Consider the following 24,055-nt stretch of genomic DNA (forward strand, 5'->3'; position numbering starts at 1 on the left):
TGTTGTTGTTTTTGTTTTTTGGACAAATCTATTTTTGACAGGAAAACATTTTGTATGCTACTATACTCACAGCATCCCTCTTCCACAAAGCACCAAAAATGTTGAATGGGATGGCATTGCAACAGTCCTTCGCTCAGCAGCCAGGTTGGAAATATGGACAGTTTTCCCCAGCGACACCCCTCAACTTCAACCCCAAAACCAAACGAATCAAATTAATCCATTGGTTTGCATGTTCACGATTTATCCATGACTCTTCCTCGCCGCGCGCTCTCAAATAAGACAGCGCGAGACGCACGTTGGTGACTGAATCCGCAGGAAATTGGATGAAGACAGTTCTGCTGCAGGACCAGAAGACAGTCTAACACAGTCCTCTTTCCCCACAGCCTCACTGGAACTGAGGCATGCCGTAAATAGAGGTGAAAATGAGAATTACGCCCTGTTTCAGAGCACAGCACCCCCTAATAGAAAACAGTTCCGACGTTTAAACGCAACTGTCTTCAAATGCGACGATTCAACTTGAGTTGCCCAGTGTTCTTAGACATCATGTGTGTAGCCTAAAGCGTTATGCCAGTCGTCACTTGTCATAACTTATTCCTAAAAGTTAGAAAATGCTTGAGCCCGACATACGACTTTAGATATGGTTTCTCAAGGAATAACTCGGTTCGGTTTGTGGAGCTGTAATATGTTGCGGTGTAATTCTTCAGCTTCGTCAATGGTCTGAATCATTTCGGTGAGGGATTGCCTCTAGGTGACGTGCGAGCGTTTGAAATTCCAGAGCCAAACTTCACTGCGGAAACCACTGAGCGCTCATCATCATTCACGTGTGCAGTGAGTAGGTCTCAGACATCAAGGCAGATGCTGCTTTACACACGCATGTCATTTCAACACATCTCACAGATCATTTTGATGTAATCGTTCGTTAAATGCTCAAATCATGATCCAGCTACGTCGAACGTCTCCCTTACTTGCTGAGAGGAAACATCGAGCTGCGTTTCGTGTCAATTCGTTCACATGAATGGTCAAAGGCACTCGTGCACGTAAGCATTTATAAGCTATGCGTGTTGTCAAGTCAACAGTTGTTTAAATGAAGCACATGCGATACAAGCACAAATGCCACAACGTTCAATAACGTCGCTAAAGCACTGGCTATATACAGTAATACAGGAAGAGTCCTTTAAGTATACATTATTTGAAGCTTTTTACTAACATGGAAGAGATATCCCCTTCAATAAATGCACACAAGATGTGTGACATGCTTCTGGTCTATGTTTTGGCATGATCCCAACCCCTCTGAATCATTTGAGAGTAAATGTGACTTGCACTATTGATCAGGCATGATTCAAACTGAGCATTGAAAAAATTGCCATGACTCATAGGAAAGCTCCTTATGTGATGTCACCAGGTTCTGTAGTCAGGAACCTGCTGTGATCAAGCTGAGCCACTGTGTTGTGGAGAACACAGTTTTGCTCATGGAAGATCCCCATAGTGAGAGTACTCTTTATACCCCCAGCCCCCAACTCACATTATCTTCTCAGACAGGGGAAAAATACATTTTCCCATTTTCTGCAAAGGTTAGGAACATGACTTACTCATTAGAGATTCACTCTAGCAACAAGCACACTTCCTACTGCAGGTCTTTCTATTTTGGACTATTTAATCCCAATCATTCTGGCCCTTATTTTCTGGACAGTGTCTGCATCCTAACTCATGCTTAGTTACAAAATCAAGCCATTGGCTCAAACTGCAGCTCTCAGTATTGCCAGAGGGTTTTTATTTCAGCCCTAAAATTATGCACTGTGGCGGTGGGTGTAATGTCACGCTTGAATGCAGGGAAGTAGTATCATGTCTTTTTGAGAAGTAATGACAAGTGAATGTCCCTGCAAAAAAGAAAATGTGAGTGGTTACATCAAGACTGTGCAACCAAGGATTAGGTAACAAAGCTCAAATGAAGCCTCCTAGGAGAGATGCACATGACTTCTCTCCAACTTGCACAAACTAACACACACAATTGTCTTTCGATCATGCTGGTAACTATCCTTTGATTGTTTCTGTACAAAGCTAATAAGCCTATATTTTACATCCCTACACTGAAAAAATGCTTTGAATTGCATGATTAATCATGTTTATTGGTTCCACATAAATCAATTAAGTTGCATCAACATATTTTTTTCTTCTCGGTTAGCTCATTAATTCTGTCAAGGAAACATAATTTGTTCACGTAATTTAAAAATAATGGAATAAAGTTATTTTAAAATGAACCAATTAAGTAGACTCGATTTACATAGTATTTTTGTGTCACATTACTGATATATGTTGAAAGGTTATGCTAGCTAGCTAACTTTTAGATAGCAATAGCATTAACAAGCTCAATGCTAAGAAGTAATTGCTCCTTGAGTAAAGCAGCATATTGTATGTGTCCAACTTTGTAGCTCCAAAAATCACATAAAGGAAACATAAATGTAATCCATTTGACTCCAGTGGTTAAATTAATGTCTTCAGAAGCGATTTGACAGATGTGGGTGTAAAACAGATCAAAATTTTAGTCCTTTTTTTACCCTAAATCTCCACTTTCACTTTCAGATGTGAAAGTGACATTAAATAGGCACCACATTTGACTTACTCTCTCACACAGTAGAAAAGCATCATATGTATTCAGTTCACCCCACTAAGATTTTCAACAAGAAACGATAATGCCTATAGGGCTCTAGGGTGCACCTGTGCCATAATATTTTATACCTCAATCAAAGAAGCGGTAAATTAGTTTTTTGAAGGGGGACATTTTATGTTTCCGAGAAAGCCAATCATTGAAAATGTATCCCTGGTTCTGCGCTCACTCAGAGCCCTGTGGAACAGAACATCAACAGCTTGCAAAATGAGCTCCGACCGTAGGGTGGCGCTTTGTATTTTAGGAACCAGTGTGAAGTGAACCGATGCATTATCTTTTCAGCCATGAGGTCGATTTCTAGGCTAACCTGGAAGGCTTATTTGCCATGGGTTCCCTCTGGAATTTCCTATGGGTTTTTATAATGATGTTTTTCAACTTATGAGTAAAATAAAGTCTTTGGTAAAAAAAAAAGAATAATAAAAACTTGTGGTAAAATATAGTAATTGCATGTTTTGTTTTACAACTTAAATTGCACAGTCATACCTCAAATGTGAATTTTGAACCGACTTTAAAAACAATTATACTACGGTGCTTTTGAATGCGTGATTCAGATTGTCTGACTGAAGTTCAAAGGTGTGCAGTTATTACTCAGTAATCGCAGAGCTATGAAGTAGTTCCAGGTCTTGATTGCATAGACACTGGCTAAGTAAACCAGATAAGAACGACAAAAATTTCTATAATATTCAACATTTATTTTAATATCACGCACAAACGTGCACACACACACACACGCTACCTTGTTTACTCCAATAAGTCTAAATTCGAGCAATGAAGGCTTGGGCTGTGTCAAAGCAAGACACTGAATCTGCGGCATAAAAAATTTATTCTACTCACAAGATTTTAAACTAATTTATAGAATTGAACAGTAAATTATTAGAAAAAATAATGAGAAACACATGCCATAATGTGCTTTGCGTTGTGGCCGCATTATTTTTCAATAATAATAATTATTGTTTTTGTTTTCAGAGTCAGTAGAAAGGTCTAAAAAGTTTTTATAACTGTGACCTTAATTGCCTACCCTCTGTAAGCTGTTAGTGTCTTAACGACCATTCCACAGGTGCATGTTCATTCATTGTTTATGGTTCATTGAACAAGCATGGAAAACCTTTACAATAAAGATCAGTACAGTTATTTGAATTTTTACAAAGTTATCATTAAAATACAGTGTCCTGAAAAAGCGATGTTTTTTTTGGCTGAGTTTAATACTATTTTGTCATTCAAAGTTTTGGCTATTCAGGGCAAGACAGTCATACTTTGAGTTGGGAGACAAAGCAGGGAAACATCTGGCTAGATATAAAATGGAGAAAGTCTTTTTCTACCATTTTCTCAGTGAAATCTGTTGATGGTAAAATATTAAACTCGGTCATTGATTATTAATAATGTTTTTAAAGAAATCTTGATCTCTATAGTTCCACGTCTTCATCTACTGATGAAGATATTAGAAACTTTGTGGAACCATTAGAGCTTCCTAAACTGATGGCTGATGATATTTTGATTCTGAGATAACCTTGGAAGAGCTTGGCAAGGTAATTAAGGCCTTGCCTACGGGCAAGGCTCCAGGCCAGATGGCTTTGCTGCTGAGTTATTTAAATCTTCTGCTACAGAACTGGCTCCACTTTTGCTAGAAGTTTATACAGAATCATTAAAGAATGGAAAGCTTCTGCCAATCATGAGACAAGCCCGGATCAGTCTGATTCTTAAAAAGGACAAAGATCCAAGTGAGTGTAAGAGTTACCGTCCAATATCTCTGATCCAGCTAAACGTTAAAATATTGTCAAAAATGTTGACTAACCGAATGGCTAACAGATTAAGTAGTTACGTCATCTCTTATACATATAGATCAGGTGGGCTTTATTCGTGGCTGTAGCTCTTCGGATAACATTAGGCGTTTCATCAATATCCTGTTGTCAGTGGTGAATGATCAGACTCCGGTCGCTGCCATCTCACTTGACACCAAAATGGTGTTTGATATGGTAGAATGGGATTATCTTTTAAAGATTTTGGAAATGTATGGGTTCGGGAATACTTTTATTGGATGGATTAAGTTACTTTATAGACACCTAAATTCTCAGTATATGGAGTTAAATGGTCTAATTCCGAAGCTTTGGCTCTGACAGCGTCCTGCCCGGTAATGGCTTTTCAGCCGGGCACTTTCCAGTATTTGGGTATTTTATTCCCAGCAAAATTGTGTGATTTAGTTATAGTTCATTTTGACCTTTTTTTGTGGGCAGGTGGGCTTCATTACATTTAGCTATGATTGGGAAGGTTAATGTTATTAAAATGAATTGATTTCCAAAATTCAACTACCTGCTACAATCTCTCCCTATAAATGTCCCCCTCTCTTATTTCAAGTAATTTGACAGCATAGTGAAGTCCTTCATTTGGAATGGTAAATATAACAGATTACATTTCAGTAAGTTGCATAGGCCGATTGACAATGGTGGGCTAGGCCTACCCAAGATTTTGTTTCATTATTATGCATTCAGTCTCAGACATTTGGCTCATTTGTCGCTTCCACCTGAGAGAGAGCCCCTCCCTGGTTTTGTATTGAACAAGATGTTCTTGCCCCTATTTCAACATTGCAAAGCCTTTCTATCAAACTAACCGGAGAAGTTAAATTACACCCCGTTATTTCGCATTTGTACGCAGTATGGACAAAAGTGTCCAGAGTGTTTAATTCAGACATTTATATAAATGTTGCTTTGAGCATATGACTGAACCCAAAGTTATGTATTAATAAGTCGCCATTCTTTTGGACAGAGTGAATTGTGAGGGAGAATACTGCACTCGGTGACCTATTTGAGAGTGGAATGATGAGATATGAAAATATGGTTCAACATTTTGGGATTCCCAAGTCTCAATTCTTTAGGTATTTACAGCTGTGCCACCTGCTTTGTACTATATTTGGGAGTAGCATACACCCCCCTAAAGGGAATTTTGTTTGAGGGTTCAGAGTTTTATGTGTGACGTATTGGGCACTCAAATTTCCTTTTGCCCCAGACTCTGTATTTTAGGTGATGGGGCAGTCATTAATATAGGGGATAAATATATAAAAAATTGGGTCATAGCCAGTGTTATGATTGGCAGCCAGGTCATCCTTAGGGGATGGAAGTTGGCTGGAGCGCCCTCATTTCAGGAGTAGTGCAAAGAGATGGGCAGGATGGCGGCATTTGAGGAAGTGTTGTGTATAGAAGGCTAGGCATTTGGCATTTTTGGATGGCTCTCAGGGATGTGCAGTGGAGACTAACTTATAGTTTTAAATGTATCTGTTATTATTATTATTTTATATATATATAATTTTTTATCTGCGTGTGTACTCGGGCTTGGCCACAGGGATATGGTATGTGTCATGCTTGAGGAGCAACCAATAAAAAAATTTAATCTGAAAAACTTAATTCATTTACACTATATAATATGTAGCAGCTGGTGCAACCAGCAGCAAGTGGTACAGAGTTAAACGCTTGAGAATAATTGCTTTTTGACCCAGGTTTAAGCCGGTCAACTATCACTCTCCACGCTGGCAGGACTTATATTATTTAAAGAGGCAGGAAATACACCAGCTGAGAGTAGGCTCCACACACAGAGCTGTTCATTGAACACGAAACAGTCGCCATAATTTTTAATATAAGGAGCTGTCCAGGTGGGTTATTTATTATTATTTTTATAGTGTTTTATGTTGTATTGCGAGAGCTCGCGGAGTAGCTAAGATCCACGCGCTCCGTTTGGAGTCTTGCACGCGCGTTTTATGGTTAAGCATTTTGTTTCGCGAAACTCATAAATACTGCTAATGCTGTCTGTCTGGCGATGTTGATTAAGTTCCCTCTTCATAAAAGTTCATTTACGAAGTCATTCTGATGTGCCTTTGTAGGACTTTTCATTGTCAATTTTGAACCAGAACTGCAGTGAACATCGGCATCTTAGCATCAGAATTAGCTGCCTTTGTCAATGGCAACAGTTGTTGCTCCTAACTCATAATCGTCAAATACAACGTGCATAACGAAAATAAAATTGACCATCCATCTTACAGGTTTGGTTATTGGTAGAGTTTTATTTACTCGAGAGCACCGTTGCTTTTGAATCTAACAACCCGGAAGTGACTTAACGCAGCATTAAATCTAGATGTACTTGAACACATGCCCTGCATTATTGTAGAAAGCCCTCAGCTCAGTTTGTAGTATATAAACATGAAATTGTCTTCGAAAACGTTACTTGCTATGAGTGTTTGCATCGATAAATGAAATGGCTTCGAATAATGATCTCTGGTCTTTGGACCAAATGCTATTTGTCATGAAATTCGTGCAAATGTGTTCAGAATTATTTTAAGAGTTCCCCTTTTCCGTACCCTATACGTTACTTATGGTTGATTTAAACTCGTTTTAACTTTTGATATTTAGTTTTTCATTAAAATGAATACATTCTTATTATTCCTGAAAATAAAAATAACTCCACATTACTTCTTAGGTATGAAAAGAAGTAGATATGATGAAGACTCTGGAACAGTACACTTGGTTCAAGAAACTGGGCTGCGAGCAAACAAGCTCCCTCGATCAGAGGCAAGTTTTTCATTTACTTTTACTTCTCCTACTTGTTAGCCTACATTAGAGATGCATATTATTGAGTAATTGTGTAGTTTAATACTCTAACCCACAAAAAAAATGTAAATTTAAATGTAAGTTAAAAGTAACAGGGGTGACTGAAATTTATATTTTGTTTTTATTCACAATCATTACCAAGAATGGTTACAAAATAAGCTAACTTTACCAAACTATGCCTTTCTTTTAAATAAAAATAATAAAATGAGCAATGCATTAAAAAAGAGGAAAAATAAATAGATGATTAAGTAAAATTAACCTTACCTGGAGCTTACATAAGAAAGCAATTCTACATTTACATTTTTGCATTTGGCAGACGCTTTTATCCAAAGTGACTTACAGTGCACTTATTACAGGGACAATTCCACCGGAGCAACCTGGAGTTAAGTGCCTTGCTCAAGGACAATGGTGGTTGTTGTGGGGATCGAACCGACAGTTCGATAGTTAACTTAACAGTATAGTGCTTTAGCCCACTATGCCACCACCACTCCATTTCTGACGGCAACAGGCCAATACATGTATATAAAATTGGTGTCTACATAATGTACAGTATAATTCAGTGTTGCCTGCAGCAGGCAAATATAAAAAGAAAATAAATGTACCATAATCAAGTAGTGCTTTTAATATGCAACTAGTTGGTGCAGAGCGAGACATTTATTTTTTTTTAGGCTAGGAATATGCACGGATAATGGACTAATCCAGTAGATTGGTCGACTACGTGGAATGTGCACGAATAATGGACTAATCGAATAGAATGGCCGATCGCTAGGAATGTGCGCGAATAGTGGACTAATCGAGTAGAATGGCCGATCACTAGGAATGTGTGCGAATAATGGACAAATCGAGTAGAATGGCCGATCGCTAGGAATGCGCGCGAATAATGGACTAATCGAGTAGAACGGCCGATCGCTAGGAATGTCCGCGAATAATGGACTAATCGAGTAGACTGGCCGATCGCTAGGAATGCGCGCGAATAATGGACTAATCGAGTAGAATGGCCGATCGCTAGGAATGTCCGCGAATAATGGACTAATCGAGTAGAATGGCCGATCGCTAGGAATGTCCGCGAATAATGGACTAATCGAGTAGAATGGCCGATCGCTAGGAATGTGCGCGAATAATGGACTAATCGAGTAGAACGGCCGATCGCTAGGAATGTTCGCGAAGAATGGACTAATCGAGTAGAATGGCCGATCGCTAGGAATGTGCGCGAATAATGGACAAATCGAGTAGAATGGCCGATCGCTAGGAATGTGCGCAAATAATGGACTAATCGAGTAGAATGGCCGATCGCTAGGAATGTGCGCAAATAATGGACTAATCGAGTAGAATGGCCGATCGCTAGGAATGTCCGCGAATAATGGACTAATCGAGTAGAATGGCCGATCGCTAGGAATGTCCGCGAATAATGGACTAATCGAGTAGAATGGCCGATCGCTAGGAATGTCCGCGAATAATGGACTAATCGAGTAGAATGGCTGATTGCTTGTGCTCATACCTATCCTACACCTAAAAAAAGTTATAGTATAAAATGAGTTCTTTGTCTTTAAACCTGAAAGTCTGGCTATGAGTTCAATTGGTATAATGACCTGAATGGTCTATCATAGCCCCAGAAATGCAGGAGTTTGAGCTCTCCTTTTATAACCTGATTGATAGGTGGAGAAGATTATTTCAAATAAGGTAAGGGTGGCGGTTGAGCTGTCTGACCACAAGATGAAAGATCTGATGGGGAGAATAAGTGAGGTGAAGAGTGAACCCAGATATGATGCAAGAATCCAGAAACTAGAAGTAAGTGATCACATTTCCCCTGTCTGTGTACCTCAGCAGTTCATTTACATATTTGTTTTAAATCCTCTTCCATATTATTCACAGTGAATGACAGATGTGTAAATGCACTGCTCTGCAGGACCAGTATACCTCACCTATGCAACCTTTTCATAACAATTTTGTATGTGAAATCCTCTTCTTTTCAGGCACATGTAATGAAGATAAAACGAAGGGGAGATGCTGTATTTGCATATATTCAAAAAGTCAAATCCTTGGGGAGTCTGGTATGGTCTAGAGTTTTATTTTATTTATATGTAGAACCAAAATATTTATGATGGTGACACGCTTATTATTTTTATGAATAATATGTACCATTGTTATTTATGCATAACTTAGCACTGTTGTATCCTTTTATATTTTCAACAGTCTTTCTCTACTGTACTTTCCGGTGCTGCTGCTGGGCAGCCACAGCAATGCATCTCTGCAGCTGAACCAAGTATTAATTGCATGTCCAGGTATGCTGAAATATTTGCAGTCCTGGTAAGGGCTTTCAGTTTTATTTTTTTAACTGTCCCTTTGTTTGTGCAGACTTGAGGAGAAAAAAAAACATTATGGAAATAAACGTTAGTAATAATTCAGGGCTCAACGGCAAGGATTTTTTTTCTACTGGACCGGTTGGGCCAGTGCTTCAGATTTTTACTGGCCCTGGCAAAATTTTCACTGGCCCCAACACAAAACTGACAAATAGCTGTACCATCTTGGCTTTAAAAAATATGTCCAAAGATAAATATTTTTTACATATCTTATGTTTTTAATACAATGTTCCCCTGGAGTCGCGAATTCTAATCCAGGGCATGCTGAGTGACTCCAGCCAGGTCTCCTAAGTAGCCAAATTGTCCCGGCTGCTAGGGAGGGTAGAGTCACATGGAATTACCTCCTCATGTTAGCTATAATGTGTTTCTCCCTCTCGGTGGGGTGCGTGGTGAATTGTGCGTGGATGCCGCAGAGAATAGCGCGAAACCTCCACACTTGCTATGTTTCCATGGTAACGCGCTCAAAACACATGTGATAAGATGCGCAGATTGATGGTCTCTGATGTGGAGGCAACTGAGATTTCTCCTCTGCGACCCGGATTGAGGGATTGAGTCAATATGCCACCATGAGGATTTAGAGCTCATTGGGAATTGGGCATTCCAAATTGGGGAGAAAAAAATAAGAAAATACAATGTCCCCCAAAATGTAATCGCATATATGCTTTACAGATATAAATTCATAAATGCATCACATTAACCTCAGCCGTCCTGCCATTTACACATGTGCTTTTAAGCCAGGAGTTCTGTGGAGGAGATGATGGTTTTTCAGTCATCCGTTTAGTCATGTTGTCATGCAACTTTTGCCCATGTGTAGTGATTTCACAAGAAGGATAAAAAATGATTCACTGAGTTAAAGATTTAATTATTGGCTGAGAGAACAAACTTGCTACTAAACCGTTTGTGATGTGTAATATATAGTAGGTAGATATTAGGCCTAATCTGTGTATCAGCAATGTGTATAACATGAAATCAGACAACCCAAACAAGACCAACAATGACTGATATACAAAAATACCTGTATGGTCAAGAAATGAGACATGTAACCGGTGTTTTATGAGGATGATATGAAGTAGACTTTCAAATATTCATCTTCACCCTGCAGCTGAAAAGCTCTGATAATAATAGCCTAATAGCCATAGTGATCTTGCTGCTTTTTATTAATTAAATTATATTAATCGAATTAACATTTACGTTTTGAAACATTACCTAATTAAATGTATAGGTCTACTTACATTTTGGATATTGAGCAGCTCGTGATTTCCAGACACATGTATAACTGGGGTTTAACAAAGTCTCATTCAGTGCTTCATCTCTAAAGGCAAATTAATGAGAGAAAATGTGTTTGATCTTTACAGTGAGAATAAATTAGCGTTCTGTCCCTTTACGAGCACATGCATGTTAAACAGTCTACGCTGCACAAAGAGAGAAGATGAGACATATGCACGGAGAGACATGGCTCTCAGTCCTATAGAAAGAAACTTTTTTTTTTTTTTTGGGGGGGGGTATTTTCTACACATTGGTAATGGCTGATGCGAAGACACTTGGATAAGAGCAAGGACAGTGCTAGGAGAGTGCGCTCTGTGTCTGCAAGATCTTTTGCATGCACGCAACTGCGCCTTGGCACGTTCAGTATATTATGCTCTCATGCATCTTTGCAAGCTCAATAAAATCACACTTGCTCGGCGGTTACAATACTTTGTTTGCACAGGGTCATTTTTGTGCTCTTTCGCTTGTTTTTGCTTGCACTAATGTTATAAATCCAGCATTGGCCCGATCGGGCAACTGGCCCGTGTGCTACTTTACTCCTAAATATTGACACTTTTAGCAGATCCACATCTTTCTTATACAGGAAAACATAAGAAAAAAATATATATATATATATATATATATATTGATAACTCATCTTGATGACTCTAGATTTTTGTCCAATCAAATGCAGTCTAGAATGAGAATGTCCCTCCCCAATACCACCTGCAACTGGTAGGAAGTCAAAGTAAAACCTATTGGTTAAAAAAAAAAAAGAATATTAGTCCTTTTGATTATGTCCTGCCCAAACATAATCTTTCAATTGAAAATCTGTAAATGCAGGAAAGAAAACTACCCTCATCAAGCAATACCAGGGGGTCTTTAAGAAAATAACTAAGCCGCAGCTGTTTGGATAACAATGTCAGTCATTAAAATATTAAATTTACTGTTTCATCAAAAGATATGTTTAAATGCCAATAGTATGTGAATGGACTGTGAAGTCATCTCAGTGGTACACTGTGGGCTTTTCTGTTTGGTCTGTTGTTTCTCAGTTCAGCAATGGTTCAAGGCTGCAGTCTTGGCCCCTTTCCATTTTTTTTTTTTCCCCTTGAGGTGCTGCATGTCGAATGGTATTCATTCCTTTTTTTGTGGGCCTGTTTCAGCCTTATCAGCTAGTATGCTTTATTGGAAAGTTCACAGCTGCTCAATGTTTGTCTTCCAAGGCACTTGCCTTCTCTCTCACTAAAATATGTGACACATGGAAATTATCCTAAATACTCAAGCACTTCCTTCCAATACATTTTTCAGTATTTTTTTAAATGATAAATCAGGGTCCATCACACTGAAACTGTGGCTGATGAGAGTACTACATTGTCTAAATGCTTTGTGAATCGAACTCTGACACATACATTTGGATATCAGATAATATGCTTGAGTGTTTGAGGAAGTCTTTTTGGAAACCATCTTTATTTTCACGATTTCCATTTGGTGTTACAGAAATTACACACTTCACATTTAAAATGTCTTGCTGGTGTGCAGTCTATATTAGAGAATTCTAATTTCAGGCAATGTTTTCACCAGAAGTTTACTCATTGGAGGACGTTCCAGTGACCGAACTTCAGTGTCATCAGCAGGTCTTGTTGCTACTATCACGATTTATTATTAATATAGCTTTGACCATGTAAATTGCATGCAATGTCACACATTCAAATTATTACTTTTGCACTAATAGATAAAAACTGTGAAGTAGCCGCTTCAAAAAGACCCAAGAAGGGGTACTGGGAGAGTCTGGTAATTTAGTGTTCTTTGTCATTTTCTTGAACATCTCAAGTGTTTAGATTTTTGGTTTTATTTATGGTTTGTACAAGATTTATATGACAATATTATCTAATGCAATTTTGCCAAATGTAAATTTGCAGTTTTAAAATTAGGGGGAAATTATGTTCTCTTTTCTTTCTTTTTTTTCCAGCGGTCCAAGAAACAAGTTGTTGACCTTACAGAGGAAGATGGAGGTAATTCAGTAATCAATCTTCAATAAAAATCTAATGTAATTATGAATGCAATGCAGTGTTTTATGTGCTATATGGTAGCGATTTATGTCTGTGTGTGTTTTGGTACAGCAGAGTTTACGCAGCCATCAGATCAGGTATGCCATCATAATCTTGTTCAAATATTTTTGTTAACTGCAGATGTGTGTTTTATAGTATTGTTTTTACATTCGTGTTTTGCTGAATCTCTGCAGAAATTGAAACCACCAGAACAATCAAAATCCCCAGGAACACCTCCCACAGCCATGAAAGGTATGATCAAATTGAATTTATAATGTTATTTTTGTTAGTTATTTGTACAGTAAAATACTATCTTCACATTTTCTTGAATGAAAGAATGGTCCTTTTATGTTTTATTGTATTATTTTCTATTAAAACTGATGTTGCGAGAGGATGATGGTTAGGAGATGGGGGGGGGGGGACTGGTAGATATTTTGAATAGTCTTTGCACTCACCTTACATGTACAGAATACAAAAATACTCTGACTTCACTTTGTTTATTTTTTTATAAATAATATACATAGTTCACCGAAGACATATAGGAAATATTCATCTGAAGAATTCTCCAAGAAACCAGACTGATTTTATCTGGTCAATTCTAAAATGATGGTTAATACTGAACAGAAGGTGTGTTCATAGGCGCTTCAACTCCCATTCACCATTGGCAGTTTCAAATATGGACATTTCGTATTCTAAATTTTATGACTGCACATTCTATGTGAAGCCTTAAGTGTTTCATTTCTGCACCACCAAACAGAATTGCTCAAATAAACCTTGTTGTCAGATAGCTTTCCGAATATGACCCAAGCCCTTTTTGCTGTTGATCAAACAAACAGTCAAATTTGTTACAGCTGGCTGGAAGGAAGGGTCGCTCAAAACAGGAATTTTTATAGCGCTACAGAAACTGTCTACAATTTGAGAATTTCACTGCAAAAGTAATACGCTTCAGCTTTAATGCCCCAATATGCTACATTTGGGCTTTAGGAACTCCATCCATTTAGCAGTTGGCAGGATAAGGTTATTGTGCAATGGTATTTTACATTTTATTTACTTAGTTTATTTTGACAAATCCATATTACTCTTGACCGGAATATTGAATTATTTCTGTTTGCGTGGGTTTTGTTGTCATTTGCACACCTGTGCAAATGAAATTTCCCATGGGGATAAATTATAAACTAAACTGAGCTGAAAATGGCAAGACATGCTTATAAATTCTTACTGTTCGAATTGAGCTATTTTTGTGGAAGCATTGTTAATTCAGGTTATTATTTGAGATTGGTGTCTTATCACATTGCTGTTGCTTTATAGAAGCAACAAGCCACTTGAGTCAGAGTGATACAGTGATGTTCTTTCTTTGGCATGATGCAAAGCGTCTAAAACCCATCTCATTGTGATAAATTCACTCTAATGGATGCACTTGGGTGGCTTTAATAAATTCTCAGTATGCTTGTCCATATGTAAATTGCTTATCTTGCCCTAGATACATCTTATTAATCCATTGTTTTAAAACTGACTTTGTTCTGCTGTGCTACATGTAAAAAATTGTCTTCACACGGCATCTTAAAAACATTGAAGCACAAGAAGTATTGTAATATTCAAAGACGTCCATCTAGAGTATGTTTGCATAGACCAACATGATATGGAATGCAAGAGTGCATCCTGTCTTAACAGCTCCTTGGAATGATAGGAAGCAAATGTAACATTTTTAATGTCTTTTTTGTGTATCATTACCTTTAATGAACAGCAGTGGAGGAGGACACTGTCAGTTCTTCAGTGCAATTGGAAGAGGTATGCTAATCCGGAGTATTTTCTTTTAAACAAAATAGTCTTGTCATAATGGTCTTCATAATATTGCATAACTTTTCATAGGAGAACTGGCATTCAAAACTCCCTCCCTTTCCGGATACCCCATTTCCCAAGGAGCTTCCAGTTACAGCTGCCTCTTACAACTTGCCCCAGAAGCCAGTGGTGAAACTTGCACGAATTGGACGTGCACAAGAATTAGGCATTGCATGGAGCGTTGATAGGAAAGACCCTCATGCTGCTGAGATGGACACCTACTACATATATGTTGCCCATGAACACAGAAATGGGACTTTTTCAGATTGGAAGTGCCTTGGAGTGATCAAAGCCATGCCTCTTCCTATGGCCTGCAAAGTCTCGGACTGCAGTGGAGATAAAAGACTGTGTTTTATTGTCATAGGGAAAGATATATTTGGACGTTATGGGCCGTACAGTGACGTACATACTGTTGGAATGGGACAAACATGATGAATGTGGCTGTTTATTTTGTAAACCACAGTCAGGGTAGACACCATTTTTGAGTTATGTGATACAAAACAAGCAGACTTTGCAAGGGTATACAGTGTATGAAGATCCTAGCAGTTCTGATTTAGTCTAGTGTGTGTTCTGTTTTTTTGTTTTTAAGAAAAATTTATTTTAAATCTTTTGTCCACTAAACACTTTTAAACAACCATACAACCTCAAACACTATTCAACCGAAAACATGACCTTTTTATAATTTACAATCTCAAACAGTATTAAGAAGCTGCCATCTTGTACTGTTTTTAATTTGGTTATAAAGTAAACCTGATTTCATTTGCCTGTTTTCAACAATCTGATTTCATTTTGTTCAGTGGCATCAGTTAACAAAGCCGTCACTAGATGGATTAGACAGGAGTGAAATCTGGTTGGTAAGGTCCAATTTAAGTGTTGGAAATCTCTTTCAAACACCATTTATTTCTTGTAATTACTGAGTTTGTAGATTCTGCAAGTTAATAAAAAATGTGATTTAAATTAAAATGCAATCCAATTATACAAATATTTTCTGTAATTTGAAGTCCAAGTTAAGTCTCAAATCAATTTATTATTATTATTATTATTATTATTATTATTATTTTTTTTTTTAAGAGTGAATCTAGGACTGAAGTTTCCATCTCTGGTGTTTGGTGTCCATCATGACAGCACAAAAGTCACAAACTGCTTTGTAATGTAAAATACATTTATTTGATTAAAAAAAAAAAAATGCGAACCCTTGGTGGGGATCAGTCTCCGGAAACAAAGCAGACCTGAACAAGTCAGCAGACATTTAAAAAGCTGCCATTGTTTAAAAGCCTTCAGTAATATTCAGTAAAACCTTCTTAAAAGTGAGCAATTTAGAAACATGCTCAGACCTGTTGAAATAATACTTCATTACAAAAATATTAACAGCAACAATGCAGTTAGTCTTAATAAATACAGCTTAATTTCACTTTTGCCTAAATTAATTTTAGCAAATAGCTTTTTTCCATACGTGAGTGTTGAAACATGATAAAAAGATTACTTATCAGACAGACGGGAGAGGGGGGGCATAAAACCATCCTTAACCTAAAACATTTTAAAGGGATGGGTCACCCCAATAAAAATGAAATTCTGTTATCATTCTGACCTTTATGTTGTTCTAAACCTGTATAACTTTCTTCCATGGAACACAAAATAAATTGTTAGGAAGACTTTACTGCCCCAGTCACCATTTACGTTAATTGAATGGTGAAAGTGATTAAGACAAACACACTGCCCAAAATCTCCTTTTGTGTTCCATGGGGAAAAGAAAGTCATATATGTTAGGAACAACACAAAGGTGAGTAAATGATCACAGAATTTGCAAGTTATGGGGAACTGTCCCTGTAAAATAATTGTATTCTTCTTAATTAAATCCCAAGTGCCCTATTTAAACAAATTGAGTTATTACAATACCTAAGGAACTACAATTTTGCACTGTTGTAGATACTGATTTCAAATTAAATGCTGCAAATAAAAACATGCATTATAATTGACACTAAAAGACTATTAAAAAAACTATACATGAGAACACATCATGCCACTAACATTGACAATTTGATCAGCTTCAAGTATGATATAGTGCTCAGCAAATTGGCAGCACAATCTAATTTCATATTTGGTTATTTAATTTTCCTAGGCACAATCCGGTTATTTCCTGACAATATTGGCCAGGAAATATATCAGTATGTTATTTTCTACATGCTGAGTATTAAACATAAGCAATTCCCATGAATACATGTAGGCCTCAAGGACAGGTAGGCTCTCTAGCCTTTAGTGGTTCCATGTTATAATTATTTTCGTTTTTTGATTTTCTCTCCAATTTGTAATGCCCAATTCCCAGTGCTCTGTACGTCCTCATGGTGGCGTAGTGACTTGCCTCAATCCATGTGGCAGAGGGCGACCAAGTGTGGGGAGGCTTCACGCTATTCTTTGCAGCATCTATGCACAACTTGCCACACACCCCACCGAGAGTGAGAACCACACTATTGTGACCACGAGGAGGTTAAACCAATGTGACTCTACCCACCCTAGCAATCGGGCCAATTGGTTGCTTAGGAAGCCTGACCGGAGTCACTCAGCACGCCCTGGATTCAAACTTGCAACTCAAGGTGTGGTAGTCAGCATCTTTACTTGCTGTGCTACCCAGGCCCCCAATATTTCGTTTTTCAAATACCACCCACTGTTGTTTTCTTTCTTCCACCCCCTATTTTATCTTTCTAAATCACAGCACATGTTCTTGCCAGAGGGGTGGGTAAAACACAATTATACACAGCAAGGTTAAAAATAATCTACATAGCATACAATGAAGAAAATATAATTAAGTTTCCAGTATGCAATTATTGATATTAAAAGTTTATCTACTTTTCACTCTAAAGTTGGCTTGTCTTTAATCTACATATAAAAAACAGGTATTATTACAAATAAAGTCTCTTTGCTAGGGCTGTAGCTGGTGGCAGCTAGTGAGGTGGAGTGTTCTTTATTTGCGTTTTCTTAGCACTAGATACATCAAGCCGCTCATCAGCGTCATGGGAAATGCGACCCAGGCTAGGATGAAGGCGTACCCATAGTCCCCCTTCTTGAAATCCCCACTCTTGAAATTTAAGTGCTCTGCTGTGTAGATCGATGCAGCGGTCATCACACAGAAAGCTACAAAGAGAGGGACAAAAGGGCAATTTAGGGAAATGAACAGTTTACAGTCAGTGTTTTACTGATTCATGTTTAAGATAAATTCAGTGGGTTCAAACAGTGTAGAATTTTGTAGAAGACAAAATTGCAAATCATTTCTTTGATTTTGTTTAGATATACAGTCTGGGTGTGAACTCAAGATAGTATATTTTTTTAACCCTTAAAGCTCGTATTGGCCCACCATCGGTCCCACCTGGAAAAAAATTTAGATCAAAATATTAATAACTACAGTCTTGACCAACACAAAATAGATATCATTTCAAAGCTTAGAAGCTTTACTTTACAATGCATGTAGGCATTATTACAAAAACTGAACAAGTGCTTTTAAATTTGCAGACAAATCAGAAGTGTTCCGGCACTGTATATATTATTGTAATTGGTAAAAACATCAAACTGATCATATAGCCATGTGTTTTATATCGTTGCTCTCAAAGAGTCGAATACAACCAGCCTATTTGTTTTACTAACAGAGAAAAATATAGCAAGTAATAGCCAAGTATATGTCTTTGACATACATGTTACATCTAAACAGGTGTTGCTTATATGCCGCGTTTTCGCTTATAGCTTTACGAAAAATAAACAGAACATAACATATCACATAAAATTACTTATAGGAGAGGATTCCCGTTAAAATGAACCCACACACAAAGACTCGGATGCACAGATCGTTAGTTAATCCATACGAAGCACAATTTGTACACCGCACATAATGTGCTATCTGGCTGAAAACATGGTAGATGTCTTGGATCAGATGACAAACCTTTACTCAGTTACATGTGACATGATTGGAACAAAACAAAAACAGTTTTTTGGAGATACCTTAATTACATCCTGAGATATATAATGTCAAATCAGAAAAAAATAATTAAAAAATCTACATTTTTGTAAAGTGTTTGTGTGATTTTTCAGCTGTTAGTTAGGCTGAGAGTCTCATAATCTATATTATATATATATTTTTTTTTTAAGTTTTATTAAAATTTAAACCAAAAAAATTGAACCTTTTTTTTTTTTTTTGTTACAAGCCTTTAATTTTGGGCATGCCACTGAAACAGAGGTTAAATGGTTAACTAAAAGTCACCATTTCTTCCATTGATAATACCAATGTTTTTCTGTTTTCTTTATGGAAAAATATATTATATATCAAAGCTGTTAAAGGTTATTTGCAGTGAGGATTTGGCCATAATCACATGATGAGGGTCCATGCATTTTTATTTATTTATTTTGGTGTGTAATTGTATTAAAAACCTCTAGTTTTAAATAGGCTTCAATTTCTTGAATAGGCTTGGTAATTATCTAATATAGCTTTTAACTTATTTTGTAATACCTTTCTGCATCTTGAAAGTCGACTTCATCATAAAATTAGATCACCACTGACAAAACAGCATGTGAATCATTTTTTTAACCCTCATGTTGTGTTCTGGTCATTTTGACCCATAGAGGATATTCTTTTGCCTGAAAATGCTGGTTAATGTTGTCTTTTTGGACTCAACCTTACTGGCTTTGCTCACACAGGGTATCACAATTTCCCCACAACATTTTTAGAATATAAAAATTTTAAAATGGGTGTTCCTGGTCAAAAATGACCAGCCTCTAAAAATTGCTTTTAAATCTCTCATTATGCTGTGTTATCACCAAATTTTGGATTAGATGTTTTTGCCAACATGTTTTCTTTCAATTAGCACAGGTTTTGTATTTCTTTTTGGATCTTGTTGATCTTAAGCCTCATTTGCCTTGACCTTATGTACCTCCATTTTTGAGTCAAAAGGGCATTTTTTGTGGATCATTTTGGCAATATTACATAAAATATGAAAATATTCTGTGTTCGTTTGTTTTGAAACACTTTTATTTTGTACAAAATTGCACAAAGTCACACTTGTGGTGTTCCTGGCTATTGAAAATTAATACGGGTGATCAAAAATAAGAGAAACATTTAGAGTTCAGGAGCTTGTTGATCATGTTCATATTCACATACAGTATGTGCATGTGCTCATACACACACATGTGCACACGCACACACAAACACACTTTGCCCCACAGTGACCCCTCTCCAATAGAATCAATAGAATTGTGGTGTTCCTGGTCAAAGATGACCGGCCATTGAAAATGAATGGGGAATATATAAAAAAAACAGGACTTTTATTTGTAAATGCTTTTATTTTCTGACAAGGGGCACAAAGTAACACTTGTGGTATTCCCTGTCAAATCTGAACATTGTGACAAAGAAAACTGTCCTAAGCCTATTTACACATTAACACTGTTGTGTAAAGAACATTTCATGGAACAAAAATACCAACACTGTTCATATTTATGTTATATTTTCTAATAAACAACAAACCGAATCAAAGAACACCTGGTGGTTTTGTGTCCTCATGCACATGACTGACAATAGTTTTTTGCATGTGCCTTGCAAATGTGTACTCTGCATTTGAAACACACAATGCTTGATGAAAGCTCATCAAAGAAAGATTCAACTGGAGAGGGGTCACTGTGGGGGAAAGACAGTTCTGGTGTGTGTGTGTGCGTGTGTGTGTGTGTGTGTGTGTGTGTGCGTGGTAATGTTGGATGGATGATTGAATGTGCGGTTCAGGGTAGGATTAAGTTCGTCTCTGTGAAAAAGAAAGCATGTAATACTCAAAAGAGTTTGTTTGAGCATGTATGTGTTTGTGTGTGTGTTAGTGTATGTGTGTGTATGGGCACATGCACAGGTCAAAGGGCTATATGTTTGCAAGAACACATGGACACATGTGAACATTAACATTATGAACATGCTCCCGAACACTAAATGTTTCTCTTATTTTTGATCTCCCCCATTCATTTTCAATGGCCGTTCATTTGACCGGGAACACCACAAGTGTGACTTTGTGCCATATTGTACCCAATTTTTAGTGATAATACAGCATAATGAGAGATTTCTAAACAATTTTGAAGGAGAAGGTTTAAGATCTCCACACTTTTATTTTATTATGTTTTTCTCTTTGGTTTGCTTTAATAAATGTATAATTTATTCAGTCATTATTATTGGTTAATTTTATATTGTGTTGGTGTATTATATGTTATATAATATAATAATTCATTACAATATGTATAAACATATACTATTTCATATTATTGTTATTATTTTTAATGTCACAAGAAATATGTATAATTCATATCTGAGAAGTGACTGAGGGTCTGACCCATGACAGTTTACACATTTAGGACGGCTTCATTCATAGGGAAGATATGCACTTGTGTTGTACTTTATCTATTCATCTTTATATAATCTAATTTAATCATTAATTTCAGAGAGAGACATTTTAATGAAGTGTATTTCTTATGAATAATATAGTTCTTATTTTATGCCTTTTTTTAGTGCATTCATACAAGCAATATCAGACATTTAAGTGTGTGTGTGTGCTGTGTGCCTTGTGGGTTAAAAAGAAGAAGAAAACTTAGTTAACATGTTTACAGTAACTCTTTCTAGCTCCATCGATCACCATTAATCACTCTACGTTTGATTTAATAAAAAATTAAAGCTTTATGTAAAATTACAGTTTGTATGATTGTATGTGTTTTTTCTATGCTCTTCTCAAGTCTCCTTGCTGGCTCCCGCATTCCAGCTAGGTCTGGGTGCCATGTAACCTTGAGGAAGAAAATACAACCTGTTTGTTCTAAGATATGTCCTGGATATATTTGATAATAAAGTGCCTCAAGGCCAATCAACTTCCACGGATTGGACATCACTAGTAAAGAAGCCCCTCATGAATATCTTAACTGCTGTCACATAGTATAAATACCATATACAGGTGCTGGTCATATAATTAGAATATCATCAACTGGTACAAAACGCAGCAGCACGTCTCCTCTGCAATGCCATCAAATGCTCACATATCACCCCGATCCTCCGCTCGCTCCACTGGCTCCTGGTGCGGTTTAGGGTGGAGTATAAGGTCCTGCTGTTCGTGTTCAAGGCCATTAACGGTTTGGCCCCAGCCTATCTCACAGAATTACTAACGGTCCACCAACCAGCCAGAACCTTGCGCTCCTCTGAACACACCTCTCTGGTGATTCCAAAGTCTAAATATAAAAAGTTTGGAGGTCGGTCATTTGCCATCCAGGGCCCAAAACTGTGGAACGCACTTCAACCACACTTACGAAGTATCACCATGTTGAGTGTTTTTAAATCGCAGTTGAAAACATATCCATTTAGACAAGCTTTTAACACGTAGCCTCCGACTTGACTCGACTGCTATTTTTATGTACACTTATGTTTTTTATATACTGTTGTCTATTGATGTTTTTACTGGAAAGTGCCTTGTGCACCTTTTGGCTGTTGTAAGGTGCTCTACAAATAAAATTTGATTGATTGATTGATCAAAAAGTTGATTTATTTCTGTAATTCCATTCAAAAAGTGAAACTTGGATAATGTATACATTCATTCCACACAGACTGATATATTTCAAGTGTTCATTCCTTTTAATTTTGATGATTATAACTGACAACTAATGAAAAACCCCAAAATCAGTATCTCCAAAAATTAGAATATTGTGAAAAGGTTCAATATTGAAGACAGGTGCCACACTCTAATCAGCTAATTAACTCAAAACACCTGCAAAGGCCTTTAAATGGTTTCTCAGTCTAGTTCTGTAGGCTACACAATCATGGGGAAGACTGCTGACTTGACAGTTGTCCAAAAGACGACCATTGACACCTTGCACAAGGAGGGCAAGACACAAAATGTCATTGCTAAAGAGGCTGGCTGTTCACAGAGCTCTGTGTCCAAGCACATTAATAGAGAGGCGAAGGGAAGGAAAAGGTGTGGTAGAAAAAAAGTGTACAAGCAATAGGGATAACCGCACCCTGGAGAGGATTGTGAAACAAAACCCATTCAAAAATGTGGAGGAGATTTACAAAGAGTGGACTGCAGCTGGAGTCAGTGCTTCAAGAACCACCACGCACAGACGTATGCAAGACATGGGTTTCAGCTGTCGCATTCCTTGTGTCAAGCCACTCTTGAACAAGACACAGCGTCAGAAGTGTCTCGCCTGGGCTAAAGACAAAAAGGACTGGACTGCTGCTGAGTGGTCCAAAGTTATGTTCTCTGATGAAAGTAAATTTTGCATTTCCTTTGGAAATCAAGGTCCCAGAGTCTGGAGGATGAGAGGAGAGGCACAGAATCCACGTTGCTTGAAGTCCAGTGTAAAGTTTCCACAGTCACTGATGGTTTGGGGTGCCATGTCATCTGCTGGTGTTGGTCCACTGTGTTTTCTGAGGTCCAAGGTCAACACAGCCGTCTACCAGGAAGTTTTAGAGCACTTCATGCTTCCTGCTGCTGACCAACTTTATGGAGATGCAGATTTCATTTTCCAACAGGACTTGGCACCTGCACACAGTGCCAAAGCTACCAGTACCTGGTTTAAGGACCATGGTATCCCTGTTCTTAATTGGCCAGCAAACTCGCCTGACCTTAACCCTATAGAAAATCTATGGGGTATTGTGAACGTGAAGATGCGATCCACCAGACCCAACAATGCAGAAGAGCTGAAGGCCACTATCAGAGCAACCTGGGCTCTCATAACACCCACGCAGTGCCACAGACTGATCGACTCCATGCCACGCCGCATTGCTGCAGTATTTCAGGCTAAAGGAGCCCCAACTAAGTATTGAGTGCTGTACATGCTCATACTTTTCATGTTGGCCAACATTTCTAAAAATCCTTTTTTTGTATTGGTCTTAAGTAATATTCTAATTTTTGGAGATACTGAATTTGGGATTTTCATTAGTTGTCAGTTTTAATCATCACAATTAAATGAAATAAACATTTTAAATATATCAGTCAGTGTGTAATGAATGAATATAATATCCAAGTTTCACTTTTTGAATGGAATTACTGAAATAAAATCAACTTTTTGATGATATTCTCATTATATGACCAGCACCTGTATATTATGTAGTTATATACCATATTTTGAACTCAAGGGTGCAACCACAATATATGCAATATATTCAGATTTTGGTTTCTCTACTGGGTTAAGCTGTATTTTGTACATAACAGTTTAAATACTTGTATAAAAAAATAAAAATCAACTGAAATTGCCACTGCAATCTACTTCAAGTGTGTGGCAGTCTATTAGTTCTACTGAGTGCATAATACCCTC

At 37.4% G+C, this 24,055-nt stretch overlaps 3 protein-coding genes across 6 annotated transcripts in view; 1 reads left to right on the top strand and 2 right to left on the bottom strand.

Moving 5' to 3' along the window:
• The window catches only part of LOC127652984 (glutamate receptor ionotropic, NMDA 2A-like), a 254,281-nt gene extending 254,036 nt beyond the window's left edge, over positions 1-245 (bottom strand). The window contains exon 1 of the mRNA XM_052139450.1: positions 71-245. The gene's annotated coding sequence lies outside the window, so the exon portion shown is untranslated. The remainder of the gene's footprint in view (positions 1-70) is intronic.
• A 5,950-nt stretch (positions 246-6,195) lies between these two features.
• On the top strand, positions 6,196-15,830 carry LOC127652818 (activating transcription factor 7-interacting protein 2-like). 4 transcript variants are annotated; one of them, XM_052139213.1, is made up of 12 exons: positions 6,196-6,305; positions 7,127-7,218; positions 8,914-9,045; positions 9,231-9,308; positions 9,451-9,539; positions 12,444-12,496; positions 12,595-12,653; positions 12,832-12,874; positions 12,983-13,008; positions 13,105-13,162; positions 14,655-14,698; positions 14,780-15,830. In XM_052139213.1, the coding sequence occupies exons 2-12, from the start codon at positions 7,129-7,131 to the stop codon at positions 15,179-15,181; spliced, it is 1,074 nt and encodes a 357-aa protein (XP_051995173.1). In that variant the 5' UTR covers positions 6,196-6,305; positions 7,127-7,128; the 3' UTR covers positions 15,182-15,830. The 4 variants fall into 4 exon arrangements, with proteins under 4 accessions (XP_051995173.1, XP_051995175.1, XP_051995174.1 ...); XM_052139215.1 differs by having other exon boundaries at positions 14,658-14,698; XM_052139214.1 differs by having other exon boundaries at positions 12,986-13,008.
• Positions 15,831-15,931: 101 nt separating this feature from the next.
• LOC127652819 (epithelial membrane protein 2-like) overlaps positions 15,932-24,055 on the bottom strand; it is a 33,483-nt gene continuing 25,359 nt past the window's right edge. The window contains exon 5 of the mRNA XM_052139219.1: positions 15,932-17,878. Coding sequence (XP_051995179.1) covers positions 17,709-17,878 — 170 coding nt within the window. The 3' untranslated portion in view covers positions 15,932-17,708. The remainder of the gene's footprint in view (positions 17,879-24,055) is intronic.

Source organism: Xyrauchen texanus, chromosome 12 (assembly GCF_025860055.1).
Source record: "Xyrauchen texanus isolate HMW12.3.18 chromosome 12, RBS_HiC_50CHRs, whole genome shotgun sequence".
NCBI classification, from domain to species: Eukaryota; Metazoa; Chordata; class Actinopteri; order Cypriniformes; family Catostomidae; genus Xyrauchen; species Xyrauchen texanus.